The sequence below is a fragment of the Geospiza fortis genome, unplaced genomic scaffold, assembly GCF_000277835.1.
Source record: "Geospiza fortis unplaced genomic scaffold, GeoFor_1.0 scaffold719, whole genome shotgun sequence".
Taxonomy (NCBI): domain Eukaryota; kingdom Metazoa; phylum Chordata; class Aves; order Passeriformes; family Thraupidae; genus Geospiza; species Geospiza fortis.
Window position 1 is genome coordinate 490,090 of NW_005054451.1, and position 20,825 is coordinate 510,914.

The following is a 20,825-nucleotide window of genomic DNA, read 5'->3' on the forward strand; positions in this document are numbered from 1 at the left end:
AATGTTTCTAAGAAAAGCCAAATGTGATATTTGTCTAGAGTTGTCCGGGTTTTCTGGGGTTTTTTGGGTTTTTTGTTTTTTGTTGGTTTTTTTTTGGGGGGGGGGGGAGGCGGGGAGGGGGTATTTTAAAGGCTGTATGTCTGGTGAACACTTCCAGAGATGCTACAAAAGAGGAACGTCCCTTTAGTTTCCTTCCTTATAGTTAAAAGTGGAATCCAGTAGCCATCTGTTGCTAGAGACAGTCAAAAGAGGATGTTGAAGCTCGTGCTCTGAACACCCCACGCGTGAGAGGACAGCTCTGCTGTAGCAAAAAGGTCTAAAATTCAGCTGCTGCTAGGAAAAAACTGTTGTGCGAGGATTCATCCGCTGATGCTTGGATACATGGAAAGTAAGGGAATTTTCCCTTTTCAGCTGCTTGCTAATGAAGTTTCCCACTGCTTCATACCTTGGATTTATTAATTCCAGACTGGTGATTGTTGCTGGGTAGGCATTCGGTTAATGTAGGACAAGACAAGGTATTCAGAGTGCTTTTAAAGCAATAATAAAGGCTCATGGCTTGCAGATTTATGATCCAGGTGGATGAGGGGAGGACTGGTGAGAAGTTCTTCAAAAAGAAATGGAAGTGGCTTTTCCTGTTGTACATCCATGCTTAAATGTGGAGCGAGGAATGTGCTGCTTGCATGGTGCTTTTGTCATTGTGAGTGTTTGTGTGGCTGCTGTTTGTTAGGGGGTGTGCAGAAGGGGTGTGCAAGAAGGAGATGGGCAGGACAGGCAGCTGGAAGGGATGTGCTCAGCAGGACTCTGTGAAGGGTGTGTGAGTCTGTGCTGCTCGATATGGGGCCACAAAGGCCACGGTATCAACAGCTGGAGAGTGGCAGCAGCTTGGGAAAGAGCTGCAGTGGGCAGTGCTTTGGGAGGCAGGGTGATCAGCGTGCCTAACTCAATTAGCCGTGTCCAAATCACTCAGTTTGATGGGTTCCCGCAGGTTTTTGCTCTTCGTGCTTGTCAGAAACAAGGGCCAGGACTGTGAGTTCTGACCTGCAAAGTTGTATATATTGTGTTGATACCTCCTGGGATTTCAGTCCAAGTTCCTGCTTGGAGGATGCAAATATTTGGCATTTTTTGATAGCACTCTTCAGCTGATAACTGCGGCGTTCTCAGTGCTGCACTTACCGTTGTGCCGCGCACAAAGAGCCTTTATCTGCAGCCCGCTGCTGCAGTGCCATTGTGTGATGGGAAGGCAGTTCCTGCGAGCTTTCCCTCTAAAATAATGCTCCAGATAATGCAACTGGCTGAGCATGGAGTGCTCTGAAGAATGGTGCTGTTAAAAGAAGCACTCAATCATTTGCTGCGTTGGTAGGAGCAGCTGGCTGCTCCCCGCACGCCGTGCGAGCCGTGGTGGCTCTGAAGCAGATTTCCAACTCAGTGGAAAGTTTGCTTCAGCAGAAACTCGTACAACTGTGCTCTGCTGTGCGTGCCTTGCTGCCTTCCTCTGCCTCTTGCTTCCTAACCCATGCAAAAGGCAGCAGGCTCTGCTCTGAAATTTAATTAGCCTGTGATAATGTAATAAATGAACTGTAATGTTAGAAATGTAGTTGGCTTATTTATCATCTGATGCATATTCTGTGTGTTGCTTTGACAGGAATATTGGTGGGAGAACTGCCATTTTGTAATGCCCTTTGTGATGCACAAAATTATCTCCCAGTTTTTAGTAACAGCAAATGTCTGCCTTCCTCATTTAAATGATCATACAAATGGATGTACATTTGGGTTCTTGTTATTCAATGGGATCAAGCTTGTTTCTTCCAAGGCTCTATTACTTAACTTTGTCAGCGGATCATTTTAACAGGGGAAAGTTGTCTTTTTATAAATATCAGAGATAAATAGGTGTCAGAAGGATCATTCATGTAACTACACTGCTGTATTTCCTCCTCAAATGAATTTTTTCAGACTCATTAATTTGCACTTCAGTGAAAGTATAATTTTTAAGGTAATTTAGTAATAGAGATAGATTTGGGGATCAGCTTCTGGAGTCATTTGTGGGGAAAACCTCTTTCCTGTCTTTTAAAAAAATTCTGAAAATTACATATTAAATCTGCTGCCTGAAATCATCATGTGGAGCGGGAAGTTATGATCCTGACTGAGGGGATGTCAGGTCACTTTTGTATTAGAATAAATGCTGGTGATGGCATTTTTAATGGGGTATAATAAAAATACCCAGCAGTTTTAATAGCCTCATAAAATTTCAGGGTGTTTCCTACTGTCATGTGCAGCCTATTTATGTCTGTGCTGAAGGGGAATGTTGATGTTTTGGGGTGGCTGCAGAGGAGCACTGGACATGGGGATTAATGGGGCTCAGCCTGGTGTCCCCAGCCTTGGGTGGGCAGTGCTGGGAGCTGTAGGCTGGGCTGAGCTGGGATTGCACCTCTGGGATTGCCCAGCACCTGAGGCATCCCTCAGCCTCTGCTCTGGGGACATAAATGAGGCCAGGGATAAATGCAATAAATGTGGCAAGGCGTAAATGGAAGGGTTGCAATGGACAACCCTTGTCTCTGTACCATGGTATTTTTTGGGTTGTGGGGAGCTGGTTAAGTGAGGAAATAAGTTGAGTGACAGTGTTCTGAACAGGGCTCAGCAGAATGGACACCAGGACACTCATGTAGGTCCTCCCTTCAGAACCAAATTCTGGTTTTGAAGTTAAGGCTGTAGGAGAAGAATGCAGGGAAAAGGGGAGTAGAGGCAGTAGGGTTTGGAGGCTGACAAGGAGGAGAGGAGGCAGAACATGAATGGAGGGGTACAGTTGGGCTGTGCTGGGTGGGCTGGAAGTGAGAGGAAAATGGGGAAAATGATGATCAGGGAGGACAGAGAATGGCCAGCAGTAACATGGGAGATCAGTCAAAGCAGCAGAAGAGAAGCAGATTGATGTATCCAGGATTTCTGGAAGGACTAATTCTGGCCTTTGCCCATCAGAATTTTTTTTTTAGGTTTTCAAGGGCCTGAGTCTGCATTGGCTCATTGAAACACCTGCTTTTCAAAGTAATCATTAGTGTCCACTTCAGATTTGGCTGGAAAAGAAACACTGGAAATCAAATGTTTCCCCCTTCTGTTGTGTGCTAAGCCATGCTCAGAGGGGGAATGGCCTGGCTCTGCCGCCCCCAGCAGCTGCACACCCAGGGCTGCCATCCCTCTCCCAGGTGAACACAGCAGCACATCCAGCTCCTCAGAGGGCTTTGTGCTCTGCTGCAACACACTCGGCCATTCCCACTCAAATCTCACAGATTTTACTGAGGTTACATGCCCGAATACTTCGAGTCAGGTTTCTAAAACAAATTTTTCAAGTGCTAATCAAGAACCACATCCTTTTGCACGAAGGGGGGCAAACTGAGGCGGTGCTAGCTCGCTGTGCTCCTGTCACATGGGGAGGCTGCAGCTGCGGTTTGGAGACAATCCTTAGGCTCTGGCTCCTGACCTTTAAGCTAGCAGAGTTTCTAATACAAAATCCCCTCCCTATCAAGGCAGAAGAGATGTTCATTCATTTAGAGCAGTTGGTGAAACCAACAGACTCCACAGGTCCCTACCAAGCAAAGCTCAGGAGCCTCTGCTCTCATGCCAATATTCTGTAGGGCTTTAACCTCAGCTTTATTTCCAGCCACCAGCTGGAAGGGGCATCTGCTAGTGTGTATTTAAATACAAATACATATATGTGTGTATTTCTGCATCGAGAGTTTTTTGAGATACTTAGTGAGGATTAGTTTAATGGTGAAAGGAGGGTTTTTAAAAGCAGAGCTTAAGCAGAACCAGATCCAGATTTCCAGTAAGTTGGTAGGGAGAAATGAAGGAGTTATAAATAGAAGCTCCACTGGTTGCAGTAAGAGTTTTGTGCATCTCTCCAGTGCACAGTGACCTGAAGTGCAGCTCTTATCCTTCTGACTTCCCTCCTGTGTTCCCAGGGCATTTTGTGTGTGAGAGGAGAGGAGGCTGAGCACTTTATGTCTGTGTTAGGGTTTTTCAGATGAGCAATAGCATTCCTGGAGTTTTTCCAAGTAATAGGATTTCTGAAGGGTTTTTTGTCATCAGCAGCCTTGAATGAAATGCACTTGTTCCTGGGATAGAGAAAATAGAAATTTTATTCCATATTTCTTGTCTGCGTGAAGGCTGGCTGGCAGATCAGGTGTAGGCACAGTCCAGTACACCTTATAAAAGGAGAATTTCAGGGCTTGGAAACAGTAAAATCACCCTCTTGCCCAAAACCAGGCTGACTCAGCTGGAGTGATGCTCTTCTGCTGGGTGCATTTCCTCCCATTGGGCTGGATTAATATCTTGGACTGGTTCTCCTGCTAAACAAACCATTATTTTTCTTTCTCTCTCTGCTTTTACTGAGCATCCAGCTCCCAGTGATGATTCTCTTCTTAAAAATAAATTTCACATGTGTGACTGGCCAGAAGTTCCTTTAGAGAAGCCAACATTGTTGACAGTGCCAGAGCAAAATATGGACATTGGTGTGGTCATTGTGCTCCCCAGGCAGGAGGTGCTTGGACCCCTCTAAAGCAATGACAGTGCCTCCTTGCATGCTCATGAATTATGTGGCTGTAAGGAATTTTTGCCTCCTTACAGGCAAAAATTCCTTATGCATGTATGTGTGTGAGTTCATTTTCTGTTTTATGGGGTTTCCTTTAAAGAGGGCAGCTGAAATCAGGAGTGCAGGGGGAAATGGGGGAGACATCCACGTGCCTGATACTTGCCTCTTTCTGAAGAAGATGCTGTTTTGTCCATTTTATTTTTTTCTTTTCCAGAGATAAATGATGGTGAGGGCCACCCAAGCAGCAGCCACCAAGCCTTGAAAGGAACCTCGAAATGGGCCACGTCACTGGAGAACCTCCTGGAAGACCCGGAGGGAGTCAAACGCTTTAGGGTCGATATATTAAACATGGATATCCACATAAAGCAAAATTCAGGGTTTAAGGCAGAATGAGCCTCAGCATGAAGGGTGCAGCTGTGCCAGCACTGTGAGCAGAGGCACACATCTCTCTAGAGCTGGAGCTGTGCCACTGGCAGAGCTTCTGGGGTGGCTCCTTTTGCCCCCTGCCACTGCAGCCTGTGCTCAAAGGGCACTGGCAAGGCTTCTGGCTGCCCCTTCCTAATGGGATCCATCCTCCCTTGCAAGGATGAACAAGTTGGATAAACTGCAGTCCCTGGGCCACTGATCCCTCCTGGCAGGCATTGTTTATCACTGAGATCCTGGGCTCTCGCTTCTCACACGTTGTCCTTAAGCCATGAGTTCCCAGGAGCAACCTGATGACTCTGTGGCTCTTGCTCTGTGTTTAGCAGCTCTACTGAAAATATTCCCTTTCAGTTTACTACAAAGTGTGGGCTGGTGCAGCTCAAAATGGCTTGAAGTTTAATTAGGTGAGGGTGGTGAGTTGGTGTTTCAAGGCCTTCTTGCCATGTTAGATGTAAGAATAGGAGCTGCCTACTTCAAAGTGCTTTCGCCATACTGTACTGATAAAATGCACTGGGATAAAATGGTTTCCTGCCAGACTGGTTAGAAAAAGTGAGGTAAACAAGAATAACAAAATGCTGTTTTTAAATTCTTTAAAAAAAAAGTAATCTTGGTGCTGTTTAATTCCTGGCATTACTTAGTAACGCTTGAAAGAGAAAACTGATGATCTCAGAGCTATAAAAGTTTCAGTCATTATATTTCATAAATAAATTTAATGTACATTTTCTCCCCTTTGAAAGCATGCCTCACTTTTGGAGGAATGTGCTGTGTTTAAACAGCATAGAGAGCACAGCTACATCCTCTGCTTCAGTTTGTTTAAGTGAATTTATTGCCACTGATGATCCCATTTAGAAATATTGTTATTTGTAGAGATTTTACTCGTTACAAAAGTCAGAAATGTGCTGCATGAGAATCCCAAGTGATTTGTGCCTCTCATTAAAACGGTTCATTTTACTCACCTGGGAATGAATTCATCTCTTTTTGGATTTCCCTTTGAGCAGTGGCTGTAAAAGTGCTCGAGTTATTTAAGGGAGGCTGAAGAAGCTGTTCCTGTTAGTTACTGATATGGTCTGAGATTAGATGGAGCCCATCCTCCTCCTGGAATGTGCTTTCAAAGAGCAGAATATCAGAGTGTTCCATATCAGCCCTGCAGATGCACAGATGCACAAATGCAGTGCCTCTGTGACACTGGGCTGGGCAAACCCATGGTAAAGTTAATTGTAGGCAGCTCCTGGTGCTAACAGCTGTAGTGGGAAGAGGGAAAAACAGCTGAGAAATTGGATCCTAACCTTTGTGGTTTTGTTTTTTCTCTTTCCTAGGAATTTCTAAAGAAAGAATTCAGTGAAGAAAACGTTTTGTTCTGGTTAGCGTGTGAAGAATTTAAGAAAACACAGGGAAAAAAGCAGGTATGTTTCCTAAATAAATTCTGCTTGTCAACAAAGTTTACTTAGCAGAGCTGGAGCTAAAACATCTCTGTTGCATAATGTGCTTTGCATGAATGCAAATAAATATATTTGAAGAAATTGCACTAAAATCATCCTGGTGGAATTGTTTGGAAGCAAAGCCATTTCTATTTCAAATCAAAACAAAGTGCTGAAATTGTCAAGTTTCCCATGTTTTGAAAACTGAACTTTTTGTAGTTCCTAGGGAGTAGCAAAAGTTTTAATAATTCAGTGATGTTGCATCATTTGTTTGCAAATATAAAGATATTTCATTCAGAACTTTTTTAAAGCACAGCAGCTATTAGCTGGAAATTTACACCACTGTGCTATCTTAGTGGAACATAAAAATAACAAATGGCCCAAACAAAAATATTTTACAGCACCAAAATGAAACATTTTGCCTTATCAAGTTACAAGTTACAAAACGTAAGGAGTCTGTTTAAACTTTTTTACTTAAATATTTATCCAAATTGATGTATATCTGCAGAGTCTTTTCATTTTGATGACAGCTCTACCTTTCTAGTAGGAAATATTCTATTGGAAAATTTTCCACCAGGCTCCTTCAGTAAGTTTTTTCTCACTGCTTGGATCTTGGCTTACATTTTAGATCCACCAGGAACACAGGACCCATTTTCACATTTAGACTTTGAAGCCCAGAGTCAGGCCTAAAATATGTACCATGTTTTGTTTGTTGTTTCTCAGAATGTTTTTGTGTCAGTTTTTTTGTTTGTTTTGTTGTTTTCTTGAGAAATTTCAAATTTATCTGCTCTTTAAGAGTTCATTCTGCGAGTATGAAATTAAATAGTATCAAAACTCCGAGTGAGTATCCCTGTCCTTGAGTGTCAGATTCCTGAAGCTTTTTTTTTTTGAAATCCCACTTTTATGCTTTTTATCTGAGGTAGCTCTTGTTGCCAAAGGGCACATTTGGCACCATGAAGAGTGAGAAAATGCCCTTAAACCTCTTCCAAGTGAATCGCAGAATGACTGGGTTGGGAGAGACCTCCAAGATCATCGAGTCCAGCCCAGCCCCAACCCCTCAACTAAACCCTGGCACCCAGTGCCACATCCAGGCTTTGTTAAACACACCCAGGGATGGGGACTCCACCACCTCCCCGGGCAGCCATTCCAGAACTTTATCACCCTTTCTGTGAAAAACTTTTCCCTGCTATCCAACCTGTATTTCCCTTGAGGCTGTGTGCTCTGGTTGTGTCAGAGCTGCTGGAGACAGAGCCCAGCCCCAGCTGAGCACAGGCACCTTTCAGGAGCTGTGAGAGTGATGAGGGCAGCCCTGAGTCTCCTTTTCTCCAGGCTGAGCACCCCCAGCTCCCTCAGGGGCTCCTCTCAGGGTTTGTGTTCCCAGCCCCTCTGGATGTGCTCGGTGTCCCAAGGTCCTTCCCAAGCTGAGGGGCCAGAGCTGGGCACAGCACTCAGGGTGTGCCCCAGCAGTGCCCAGGGCAGGGCACAGTGACCTCCCTGCTCCTCTGGCCACTCCATTCCTGACCCAGGCCAGGAGCCCTCGGCCTCCTTGGCCCCCAGGGCACGGCTGCTCCTGTCCATCCTGCTGTCCACCAGTGCCCCAGGTCCCTTTGGGCCACACCATCCCCAGCCCAGAGCACTGCAGGGGTTCTTGTGCCCAAAATGCAGGCCTGGGCACTTGGGCTTGTTAAACTCCATCCTGTTAGACTCTGCCCATCCAGCCAACCCTTCCAGGTCTCCCTGCCGAGCCCGCCTACCTCCCCACAGATGGACACAGCTCCCACCTCAGTGTCATCCACAAATTTACTAATGAAATTCATCTATTTTATTTATTTTATTTATGAAATTTACTGATTAAAAACTCAATCCCCTCATCCATGTCATCAATAAAGATATTAAGCAGAGCTGGCCCCAGCGCAGAGCCCTGAGGGACACCCCTGGTGCCTGGCCCCAGCTGCATGCAGCACCCTCAGCACCCCTGTCTGGCCCATCCAGGCAGCTCTGAGCCCAGCACAGAGTGCTCCTGTCCCAGCCCTGGGCTGCAGCTTTTCCAGGAGTGTGCTGGGGGATTGTATGTGCTTGGGGGAACACCAGAAATGCCCAGGAGTAGGAATTAGATAGGAGAGCTGGGCTAGGAGAGGTGTTATGAAGTGCAGGTGTAAGAGGGCTGTGTCCAGACTGCGGATTCCTCTCTTAAGGTCAGTCAAATATTGTCAGCTTAAACAGTTTCCCAGCAGATTTTCAACAGCAAAAAATTTCCCTCTCTTTCCAAACAATGTATTATGGGTAGGGGAGTCTACTTTCTGTAAATATCCTGTGTTTTGCACTGAAAAAAATCCCCTCAAAACAACTTTGCTGGGTTTAGCTGGGAGTATTTTTTGGGTATTGATAAATCCATAAAATACAACAAAACTTTTTTTTTGAAAGAAGAGGGAAATGTTCAATTTGTCTGTGAACTTTGTAACATTTAGTAATTCCAGTTTTGTGTATTCAGCTGCTTCCCTCCCTCATTAAGGTCCAGGAATACAGAAAGTCTTGAGGAAAGAACAAGCAGTCAGTTGACTTTTCTGTAAAGTCCCACGCTTTCAGTGGGATAATAATCATATTTTCCCTTGCTAAATAATTTCCATATTTCTAGCTGATTTAGGATTGCTAATTTAGGATGCCAGTAGAGAAAATGTTAAAGTGATGTACAGGGATAGGAGCTTGGTGAATCCTTCAATGAATTGCCAAATGAATGGGCAGAGATTTAACTAGGTTCTCTTTAGGTTAATTATCCAGTACCAGTCATTCCATGGTGTGGTCAGCCTGGAGTCTGGGGTTGCCCCAATTATTATAACTAAAGCCTGAAGAAATGTGCTTTAGAATGACACAGACTCACAGTAAATTTTTGTAGCTACTGCTAATGGGTGGCTTTGTTTAGATAATTTACAAAGCTAGGAAAAGCACTAAAAATAGAAATCTTTCCAGTGTTTATGGTAGCATGAAGCGTGGATTTTTCTTCTGGAAGTGACTCTTGCAGAAGTCCCTTTGCATCTCTCCATTGTGCACGCAGCATTCTAAAAGCAGTCTTTTACTTTTTTTGTAGCTCACTTCTCCTTAAAACTGGTTTCCCACACAGATTAGCTCACAGGCACTGGGGCTCTTGGTCAGATGAAGCTGATATCAGTTTAACCCAGATTGGAGGGAGTCCAGGGGAGGCCACGGAGATGCTCCAAGGGCTGAAGTAGCTCTGCTCTGGAGCCAGGCTGGGAGAGCTGGGGGTGGGCAAGAGAAGGCTCCAGGGAGACTTTCTAGTGCCTAAAGGGGCTTGAAGAGAGCTGGAGAGGGACTTTGGACAAAGGGATGGAGGGACAGGACAGGGGAAGGGCTTCAAACTGACATAGGACAAGTTTAGATGAGGTGTAAGGAGGAAATTCTTTAATGTGAGGGTGGTGGAACTGGTTTCCCAGAGAGGTGATCAGTGCCCCATCCTTGGAAATGTTCAGTGCCAGGCTGGATGGGGCTCTGAGCAATCTGATCTAGTTGGAGATGTCCCCTGTCCCTGCAGGGGGTTGGAGGTAGCTAAGTAAGTAATTTCAAAAAGTAGTTTCAAACTTGCTTTATTTCAAAATTAAAGTTATTTCAAACCCAAACCATTCCATGATTCTATGAATGGGATTTTTTTGCCCCCTATTTTTAAAGGATGAGATAAATTTTTCATTACTTGAGGTGAGAGCTCTGGCCTGGGGTTCTTTTGATCAGTTTAAACTTTTCCAAAGGTCAGCACATGAGCAGTGGGTTGAGCATCCCTTGTGCCAGGGATATTTCTTGTTATCCTTTCTCTGCCAGCCTGGGGCAGTGTTTGGGTTTGTACAGAGAAGATAATTCAGGGAGCAGGGGAGATCTCTGGCAGCTGCAGAGCGAGGCAGCAGGCAGAGTGCATTGCTGATCTAGGCAGCTTTTAGGTGGGTTCAGCCCCCCTTCTTCTAGCAGAAAGGTACAAACTTACCCCTCAGCTCAAGACACATCTCTGTAACTGAAAAAAAAAAAATCCTTTAAAATTGAAGTTAAAATACAAATTTAATGTTTGGTGAATCTTGAGAAAGCAATGGGGTCAAGTCCACTCGTAGCAGTGAGTTCTGCTGCCACCCTTGTGTTAGGGCATGAATTTAATTACTGAAATGGGAGTGGTGGGGATAAGGGAATAAAATTTAACTCTAAATATTTTGTTGGAGTTAGTCATATGTTGTTACATTTGTGACTGTTAATGAAATAAACAACATGTCAGTCGTGCTGCTTCCCAGGGTTTAAGTGTTTCTCCTCTTGCAGCCGAGCTTCAAAAGTAAATTACAGATTGTAACAAATGCTTCCAACAACAGGGAATATTTTCAGCTATTGCTAAAACCCACCAAAATGTCCATGTTGAAGTTTTGTGGTGAATGATTCCGGAATAAAGCCCTGTACAATCAGGGGTTTCTTCTGTTGCTTCCCATGTGGAGTGCAGCGAGGGTTTAGCAGGGCTGGGTGATGCTGCACAGCTGCTGAGTGCTGGAGCCTGGGCTGGTGAGCATCTGGGGCTCCCTTCACCTCATTTGGGAGCCACACATGCTTGGGAGCTGAGCTTGACCTCAGCAAAGGAAGTGGGGAGGAATATCGGATGCGCTGGAAATAGCAAGGGGGGTGCTCAAGGCAGAGCTTCTTACTCCAAATGGGAATCTGGCAAGGACACTGGGGAGAGCACACAGATGGAACTGGGGACTGCCAGCAACCCTTTAATAACCACCTGTGAACAAGAGCCCAGTTTAAGAGCTGTTCCAGAGTCCCCTGAGCTGAGGCTTTGGTTTCAGGCTGCTGCAGAGCAGAGAATGTCACTGAGTGAACAGGGACAATCTCTGCCTCCTCCACCTGAACCTGGCTCTGCCTGAGTGACACTTGGGGGGTGTATGAGCACACTGGCAGCTTTGACTGTTCTTTCTTTTTAAAGCAAATTATAAGCTGTAGTTAATCAGCTGCTGTGCTGCTGAAGCACAGATGTAGCAGAGCAGTTCTATTTGCAGCAGAACCTGTAACCTTCAGCTGAGCATTTCCAAATTTCCCCGCTGCTGTAAAGCCAGGTCCTCTGTGTCTCTGCAATGGCCTCCTCTCCCTACCACAGCTCTTTCACTTCCTTTCTTTGTTATTCTTCCTCACAAAATCCAAAGAGCCTCCCTGTTTCAGCAGCCTCCCACACAGTCCCGTTGTTCCTCTCCATGCTCTTTAAACTTCCTCACGGTTACTTCTAGTTTTGTGTTCCCTCTCCAGCCTCCCTCTGCTCTTTCTCTGTAGTGCCCAGCTGGCTCCTGTGTCCTTGGGCAAGGAGCTACATCTGCCTTGATTAGCCAGCAGCAAAGAACACCCTGGCAGTTCAAGCAGAGACCTTCTGAGCACAAGCTGCAGCTTTTCCCTTGGTGCATGTGCTGCTTTTCCTCTCCTTTTCTTTTCTCCTGATGATTTTCCATTGACTCAGCAGGAGGGTAATTTTTTTTTCTTAGTCCTTTGCCCCTCTCTCAAGTATGGTTGAAGCTGGACAGCAGGTTCAGAATTGTATTGCCAGTCCCATTTGAGTGGGACTTGCAATAGTACAATTGCTCATGCAATAATAGCTGAAGGCCCCTTTGCTGTGCCCTCATTAGGACATTAACTGTGCCACTTGTAGCAGTCACACCTTTGATCCTTTGGATTAATTGGTCATTTAGAACAGAAGTGGCTGACCCAGTCCTCCCTGAGCTGTGTGAAACAAGTTGGAAATTGTTAAAAATAGTTCATTGTGACCTAATGCACTTGACACATAACGTTCTACCCACCAGATGAATAATGAGTTTTAAAAAGGAATTCTAGAGCATGGGTGTCCCCTTCAGCAATGAGAGAGCCCCAACTCCTTAGGCCTCCTGAATGCTCATGCACATGCAGCTTTTCTTCTAATTACCCCCAGGTGTGTAAATGTACCTCAGCAGTAAAACATGGAAGTAATTCTGCGACTCCTTCATAGGCAGGATTTAAATGCTTCCTTCTTCAAGCCCCATCCCCATCAAAGGCACATCCCTTTGGCTGCTGTGGAGCTGTGGTTGCTCATTAGGGGCACCCTGGGGACCCTGCTGAGTGCCCAGGGCTCAGATGGCCCCGAGCAGCTGCTGCTGGCTCTCAGCATGCAGAATTCACATTGCAGCAGGGGCTGGGCTCTTGCCTGGCTTGGTTCTCCTCTCCCTCTCTGGCTTCCTCTCATCCAACCATCTGTTAAGGGGCCTTTCCTTGAACTTCAGGGGATTGTGGCCACTCGCTGCTTTGAAGATGCTGGTGGGGTCAAGATGTTATTGCTGTTACTGGTTTGACAAGGGAAGAGCTCTGAAATAGGGCAAATACCAACAAGCAGCTTTATGCAGGTCAGGCCCTTATTTATCAACTCTCAGAGCCTATTGAGAGTCTTATCTTTGCCAATTAGCCAAGCTGTTGCTGGTTTTTTCACTCTATTTTCCCTTGTAGTAAGTTCCCAGTTTTTCTTCCTCTGGGTTTCTTGGCCATACTGATGACCTGTTAGGAAAACCATTTGTCTCAAAAGCAAAGACAAGGTGTAGCTGATGATGCTGAGCAGTTTTACACTGGTTGCTGAGAGTCAAGCATCCCAACCTGCTGAATTCTGGCAGCTTTCACTGATACCACTGTAGCTTTTGGCCTGCAGGGTGTTCCTCTTCCAGTACAAATGAACATAACACAAGTGAGATAAACCTGCTGCAGAGAGAATTCCCACAGCAAATAACTCTTTAAATAAATGTCCTTTTGCAGATGCAGGAAAAAGCTAAGGAGATTTACATGACTTTCCTGTCCAGCAAAGCTTCCTCCCAGGTCAATGTTGAAGGGCAGTCCCGTCTGAGTGAGACCATCCTGGAGACACCTCACCCTCTCATGTTCCAGAAGCTCCAGGACCAGGTAAAATTATTTATTTCAACAGCACAGTTTCATTCATTTTTGTGTGGTTTTGGTGAGCTCTGCTTTCTAGCCATGACTGAACAGGTAAGCACAGAGCTGTGTTGTCTATGCTGGGGATATAAATGCAGCTGCTCTGAGATATTCCAGGTTCTTGCCCCCATCTCACTACAACCAATTAATTAAGAGACTCAATAAAATCATTCTAATTCCAGCTCAGGACTTTCCTGGAAAACTGGCTGGAGTTTTCTCCGGGGTTCCTGCGTGGGTAGCTTGAGAATCACCCTGACTAACTCAGAGCCTTTGTTTTCCTGTGTATTCACTTGTTCTGAGTCATTGCTGATGTTTGTTTCTGTAGTTGCCCCTGGTTTCCTTGAGAGCTCAAATTTCTTCATTTTACTTTGCTTTGGTATTTATCTTGATATGAATGTAGCACAGTTTTCTGAAAACCCTTCTCTTCTGCAACGTGCAAGACTTAGAGGAGTTGGTTTCTGCTTTTCTTTTCCCTAAAGAACCTGGGAGGTCTGCTAGAAATTAGAAATTTTGCAGGCATGTCTTTAGGTGGTAAATTTTCTTGATATTCAGCTGATTTCAAAGCATAAGTTATGAAGTGAGTCATTCTTATCTGCAGCTTTCCAGCACTTGCAGTACTATTTTTAATTCCTGTACCATCCTCAGGACTACCTGTATTTTCCATTTGGCTCTTTCCTTTTGTGGAGAAGCAGCTCAGTGATTTAAACAGTGTTTTCAGCCCACTTCAATCAGGTATTGAATACACTGGCTGGGGCTCTTGGAGGGTCTGAGGAGCAAAGGTTCTGCTGTTTTTCAGGCAGATTCCAAGACATTAGCAGTGGAAATACTGAAATCCAATTTTCATGTGAAGAAAATGAGTTTTTAATGGAAAAAGTTCTGACTTGGGTAAAGGGAAGGACCTGTTCTGGTAGATCTAAGCACTGCAGTTCAGGGTGAGCGGAGCTGGAGAAAATACTGGAGTTAAAATATTTTCTGTTTTATAAATGACATGCACATGGAGAGCCAAAGATCAGTAATACCTGAACTGGAAACACACTGGGCTAGAGGTGGAGGAATCCCTCTAGTGTGGGAAGAAAATCTGTGAGCTTTTCAAAACAAATGCAGAGCATTCATGGGTCATTGCAAGTTTCCAGTGCTTGAAGCTACTGTTTATTGCTGCTAGATAATGGCTCAGAAGAGTTATGGTCTTCTCCAGTTTTCAATCCTTATAAAGTTATGAGGAGTGGTGTAATTTGTGCTCTGAAGAGCAGAGTCGAGCACTGCTGGCACTGTGGGTCTGGAGGAGAAAAAGGCAGAGCTGGGAGGCCACAGCCTGGTGTTCAGCAGTGCTGGTAACAGGAGCTTCAGTTCTGCAGAGAGCTCCTGGTTTAACTGGGGACACTGGTGGGGGTGGCTGCTGCCCCCAAAGAGCTCCTGGTTTAACTGGGGACACTGGTGGGGGTGGCTGCTGCCCCCAAAGAGCTCCTGGTTTAACTGGGGACACTGGTGGGGGTGGCTGCTGCCCCCAAAGAGCTCCTGGTTTAACTGGGGACACTGGTGGGGGTGGCTGCTGCCCCCAAAGAGCTCCTGGTTTAACTGGGGACACTGGTGGGGGTGGCTGCTGCCCCCAAAGAGCTCCTGGTTTAACTGGGGACACTGGTGGGGGTGGCTGCTGCCCCCAAAGAGCTCCTGGTTTAACTGGGGACACTGGTGGGGGTGGCTGCTGCCCCCAAAGAGCTCCTGGTTTAACTGGGGACACTGGTGGGGTTGGCTGCTGGCCCCAAAGAGAGCTCCTGGTCTAACTGGGGACACTGGTGGAGTTGGCTGATGCCCCAGCTGCCCCCAGGCCATTTGTTTGTGCTGGATGGAGTGGGGTGAGAGTGGTTCACAGAAACCCACGTGCTCCAGAATGCTTGTGGGGTAAATGTTCCTGCTCCACAAAGCAGCGAGAGGAGGGAGGGGGCAAAGAGGGTTCTGCTTTGGCAGTTCATGATAGTGAACTCTGCTCTGTGTATTTGGCTGCCCAGACTGCAGAAGATCTTAATCTGCAATGCTCTTTCTCTCTGGGAGATGCTTTAAGTGATACCAGGAACAAGAGGGGTTTAAGTTCTTAACACAGGCATGATGTTTTAACAGGAAATGTCTTCCTTGCAATTCTTTTTTTCCCTTGAGCTGGTTGGATAAATTTAATTATATTGTAGTTAGCCAGTGCCAGGAGGTATAATTTGACTTTGTTTAACTCAGGAAGAGTTCAGACCCTGAAAATCTGGTTCTACACAGAGTGGGCGTTTTGGGATTTTTTTTCCTATTCCAATATGTATCTTAAAGAATAATATTTCCACAGTTTTGGACAATAACTTAAATATTTAAATATGTAAACAAGCACTGGTTAGTAAAAATCCACCGTGTAATTTACTTGTAAGGGAGCTATTTCAGCAAATGCACAGACAAGAACAGCCAAATTTTAGGTGTTTGCCTGCATCTGTCCGGGTTCCTCGAGGATGTGAAATGAAAAAGCAGTTTGAGATTGTTGGTTTTTTCCTCCTAGCAGAGAGTTGTGTTAGCTGATTGTACTATCAGTTAGAAATGAGGCCTGTAAAGGTAAAGCTGAGTTATCCACACATGGAGTAGCCACATCTGCAGGTGAGAACCCAGGAATTTGTCTTGGAAATTCAGTTATTCTGAGTATCAAAAAAAAAAAAAATCTGGCCTGAAACATGACTCAGAGAGGCTCCACCAGTGAAATAATAGGCTGAGGGTGAGGCTGGCTTTGGTTTTGCCTCAATTATAGGTTTGAAGTTTACTTTTTTCCCTTCCCCTCTGTTTCAACACCAAGCAAAATATAGTCCTGACCTTGACACCTGAACAGAATCCAGGCTCCTCTCCCAACCCTTTTGTTTTCAGAAAACTCCAAAAGAGTTGTAGGGTTTTTCTTTTTGTCTGCAGTGGGTATAAATAGAAGAGCAGAAGTGATGCTGGGGGATGAGCCTGAACTCAAGCCCTGGGAGAGAAGAGCTGTACTTGGGGCTGACTTTGTGTTTCCAAGCTGGCTGTGAGAAGCTCTTGGCCTGGTGAAAAGTGTAATTACACAAATTTAATCCACCAGCAATTTAAACCCACATTTTGACTGGCAAAGCACATCTGTACCAGGTCAGCTCTTTGTGGCAGGTTCCTGCAACATTTCTCCTCTGGCCTGAGAGCACTCTTGGCATTTTGTCTAACAAGGATGGGAGGATTGGTGAAGGTTTAAGCAATATTGGCTAAACCAGCTGTTTCAGTATTTGTGTAAATTACTCAGAGGCTTTCCTTAGTTATCCAGTGCCCTGCATGAGTTACTCTGCAGCACTCAGGAGTCACTGCAGGCAGAAAGGTGCACAGGAGGTACCTCTCTCCCTCCAGAGCTCTGCTTTGTCCCTCTGAGTGCCTTCCAGCCCCCTGCCAGGGGGATCTGAGCATCTCCTCCCTGACCCAGGCATGGCATCTCCCACCTTCGGTATCAGGTGTGCAAAGCTGGCTATTGTGAAAAGTATAATTTGATTTTTAAACTAATGTGGATGGTACAGCCAGGCAGTGACCATGGAACCAACATTGTTTGCTACATGCTGCCCCTTGGAGAGCTGCAAGTGTATTTCTTTAAAATGTAATGCTCTAGTACAGACAGAATGAAATTGGAATTAAAGCATCCTTCTCATTGAAAATCTCATTTTTGCTGAGCTCATGTGCTTTGTATTCTTTCCCCCTCTTCCCAGATATTCAACCTGATGAAGTATGACAGCTACAGCCGCTTCCTGAAGTCAGACATCTTCCTAAACCAGAAGAAGAGTGAAGAGCAAGAGGAGAACTCCCCAGAGGCTCAGACTGCAGCTAAAAGAGCATCAAGAATTTACAACACATGAGACACAATGGATCTCCTCAGGAGAGGCCCTACAATAAGGAAATTACACTCAGGAACAGTCTAGGTTCATAGCAGTTGCATTTAGGGCTTGGAAAGCTCAGAACCTTTTTAGGAGATACTTACCTTCTTAATTGCTTGAGTGACTAATTGTTTTTGCATGATAGCTATTAACCAAGCGCCCATGGAAGGACTGTTCCCCAGCTGAAATGCTGAGGTATTCCTCCCTAGCATGAATTGCCTTTCATACTTCACAAGTTGAAATGCTTTCAATTTTTTTTATTTTCCTTTGTGAGGCATCTTGGTGACGAGAAACGGGAGATAGCGTGGTTGGGTTTTTATTTTTGCCTTGTAATTTTTATTTGGGACTAGCTTTTACATCCTGAGCTGCTGGGAGAAGCAGCTGAGGAGAACATTTCACATTAGTTTGTGGGTGAGTCATTCACAGCAAATTTAATCATAAAGGGACAGCATCTTTCAGGGTTAAGCTCAGTAGAATCCAATCCCTTCCTGTGTGACTTTGTTCTTTCAGGGTGATATCTGTTTTGCTTTGCCTTTATTGCTGAATCAAAACACTTCCCTGGTCATGATTTTTCATTTTTGTATCTCCTAAATTTCCCCCTTTTGTTTTTTTTTTTGCAGTAGACAATCACCTTCTTCAGAGGATGGGATAACCTCTATTCCCTCGGGAGCAAAGGCTCTAAAAGAGAGAGAATCTCTGAAGAACTCCTAACTGCCATTAGGAGATGTGACAGCAAACGAGTAAATGTCCCTCTCAGGGCACACTGGTCTCAGCAAAGCTTGGCTTTGTCCCTCATACCAGTGTGACATCAGATGCTGCTATCAGGAAGCATCTGGTCTCTCCCAGGTCTCCTGACCAATCCTGCTCTGGGCACCAGCAGTGCTTTGGCAAAGGACCAACACACCAAATCTGCTTTTGTTTTACTCTTTTTTTTTTTTTTCCTGCTAAAATCACCCTGCAGAATTTTTTTTTTTTGCCCCACTCAAATATTTCAGGGTTTCCTAATTGTGATTTTGGAGAGCTGCAGTGGAGCAGGGAGTTGGGTTTGGGGTTCAGCCACTCACATCAAGCCCGAGTGCAAGGGGAATTTATTTCTGCCCTGTGCAATCAAAGGTTGGTGGAAAAAGACCAATTCCCATTCCCAATGAGCATTCCATGTTGTCCTGGGAATGTGTCAGCACTGCAAAGCACATTTTGGCATAGAGTTTTTCATGTGTTCATGTATTTTTTGATTAATTCACTGCAGTTGTTACTAAATTGCAGTTTAAGCTGGGAAAGTGTATTAGATACTTGCTCTATTTACAAGCTTCACAGCTGTAGTCTGGCTGTTTCCCACTCTCTCATTATTTACTCTTCCATTTTTTGCACTGCTTGTCTTGAACTTTTGTTTATGTGCTGGCTAATCTAAATGCACAGTTAGCTTTTGAACATTTTGTACTTATTTTTTTTTTTGTCAGAAAGGCCAGATATGTTTCATACATTGCTGTCACAATCAACATTTAAAAATCTAAGTCTAGTTTGTCATTTTTGAGAATGCAGACTCACTTGGTAGACTTGATTATTTCTTTCAACTCTGAGCCATTCTTGCAGGTATTGTGTAAAGGAAATTGTTTCCATGGGCTTTTCCCTAGTTAAAAGTGGGGATGGAAGTTCTGATTCCTCCCCTGGAGCTCCATGCCCTGTTCATTTTTAGGAAATCAAAGAAAGAAGAGGTCAGTGCCTCCACAATATGCATGTTGTAAGGTGTAATTCTTATGCACTGAGTTAATGTTCTTTTTATGCTCTTGAAAGATTTAATGGTGAAGTCCTATTACTTCAGGCACTTTCAGTGGTATTTGACCTCATGCTTAAGCTGTATTTCAATGTTTTACTGAATAAGAATGAACTAAACATGTGCATGAGTCTTTTTTTTTCTTTTTTTTTTCCTCTCTGCTGGGGCCTTGGAAATGGGACCATCCACTTCTGGACTTGCCAGCTATTTGTAATCTCAGGATTGCCTCTTTTGAAAATCCACTGTAAAAACAAATCTCTCAATGCCTGCCACAGCAGAGGACAGAACTTCTGATAGCATTGAAGCCCTTGGGAGTGGGCAGCTCAACCAGTTTAGGACTTGGGATTTGTGTTTTCCCAGTGTTTGCTGCATTAGTCTGAGTGATACTGAAAAATTCAGCATGGGGACATTCGTGGGAAAGATGCAGAATGAGCTCTTACCACATTCATCACATGGATGCACAGTAGATTCATTTTTAATCATATTGATTTTAAAAATGCATGAGCAAGGCAGGAGAGCCTTTGACTATCATGTTTTAAAAGGGTAACAATAGAAAACAAAACCAGGAGCCTTATGAACAAAGGTGGAGTGTTAAAGAGAGACAATAAGTTTGTAGCTGCTTATGAACAATATTTCCTTGGCAATATGTTCCCTTTCAGGTACTGTCTTTGCTTGCTCAGAGCAAATGCCCCACATGAGTAGACACAAAGATGCTTTACACTACCACAGGATGAGAGTTACTGAAATGGAAATGGATCTTTTAGCAGCATCTCCAATCCTATGATGTTTATTTCAATATCTATTATGTTCTTAACCTAATGTACCTTAACCCACAAAATTCTTAATCTTTGAGTTGCTCTTTTACCTCAGAGGTAAAAAGTTGATTGCACCATTCTTGTTGTGGTGCCTGGGTTTGTTTGATTTCTCTACCACACCCACAAGTAGACTTGCAATGTGCAGAAAGCAAAGATGCTTTTCCCTATTCATTAGATTATCTGTATTTTTCAGTAAAAGGGCAATCAAATTAAACCCATGCAAGCAGATGTCTGTAATTGCAATTTATGTATATGTGGGGAAAATTGGTATTACTACAAACTTGCTCCTGGAAGTGGGTGACACTTGCTCCACGTGGCACAGAACAAATCCCACAGGCAGAAAAAGAACTGTTTCCCTGGGAGTAAATCCCTCATTCCAGGAACTGCAAACATTGCATCCAACCTCAGGCTGTAAGTGGGTGCTCAGAGTTGCTTTATGTAGAGATTAAAGATAGGATCTACTCCCTCTCATAGAACTTACACTGAAGGTATGAGCACACAAAACAAGCAAGAGAAGTTTCATGCCTGATTGCATGCCTTAAACTCTACCCTATTTTGTGTTTCTCAGCTAAAAATTAAAATTATTCTACAAATACACGAAATCTGTGTGCTGACAGGTGTTTTATGTTCTGAACAGAGTTTGGGTTGAGGTGGCTTCGTGTCCCATGATGATCCCATTTTCAGCTCTCACAGTTTGTACGCTGCCCTGGTGTGTGGGGTGCTTTTTCTTGGAGGAAGGAATGGCACAGTGGGGCTCACTTCTACCTGGGCTCTGAACAAATTGCAGTAAATCAGGGGAAGATGGACAGGGAAAGATGCCTCTTGTGCCTGCTCCATCTCCCATTTCTTTTGTTCCTGTTGCATTTCTTTCATTGCACTGGTGTGGAGAAAGAGGGTTTGAAAAATCAGAGTGGGGGGGGCAGAGAAAGAGATTTTAATGTTCCTGTCTGGATA

At 44.6% G+C, this 20,825-nt stretch overlaps 1 protein-coding gene across 1 annotated transcript; it reads left to right on the forward strand.

Moving 5' to 3' along the window:
- Positions 1 to 366: 366 nt before the first annotated feature.
- Positions 367 to 20,473, forward strand: RGS10 (regulator of G protein signaling 10). Its single transcript, XM_031062573.1, has 5 exons — positions 367 to 388; positions 4,794 to 4,912; positions 6,319 to 6,405; positions 13,219 to 13,362; positions 17,121 to 20,473. Exons 1-5 carry the CDS (start codon positions 370 to 372, stop codon positions 17,265 to 17,267), a joined length of 516 nt encoding a protein of 171 aa, XP_030918433.1. The 5' UTR covers positions 367 to 369; the 3' UTR covers positions 17,268 to 20,473.
- Positions 20,474 to 20,825: the final 352 nt, after the last annotated feature.

Coding starts and splice junctions, on each gene's coding strand:
- RGS10 (XM_031062573.1), top strand. Junction 4,913..6,318: donor AGGGAGTCAAACGCTTTAGG/GTCGATATATTA, acceptor TCTCTTTCCTAG/GAATTTCTAAAGAAAGAATT. Junction 6,406..13,218: donor AAACACAGGGAAAAAAGCAG/GTATGTTTCCTA, acceptor GTCCTTTTGCAG/ATGCAGGAAAAAGCTAAGGA.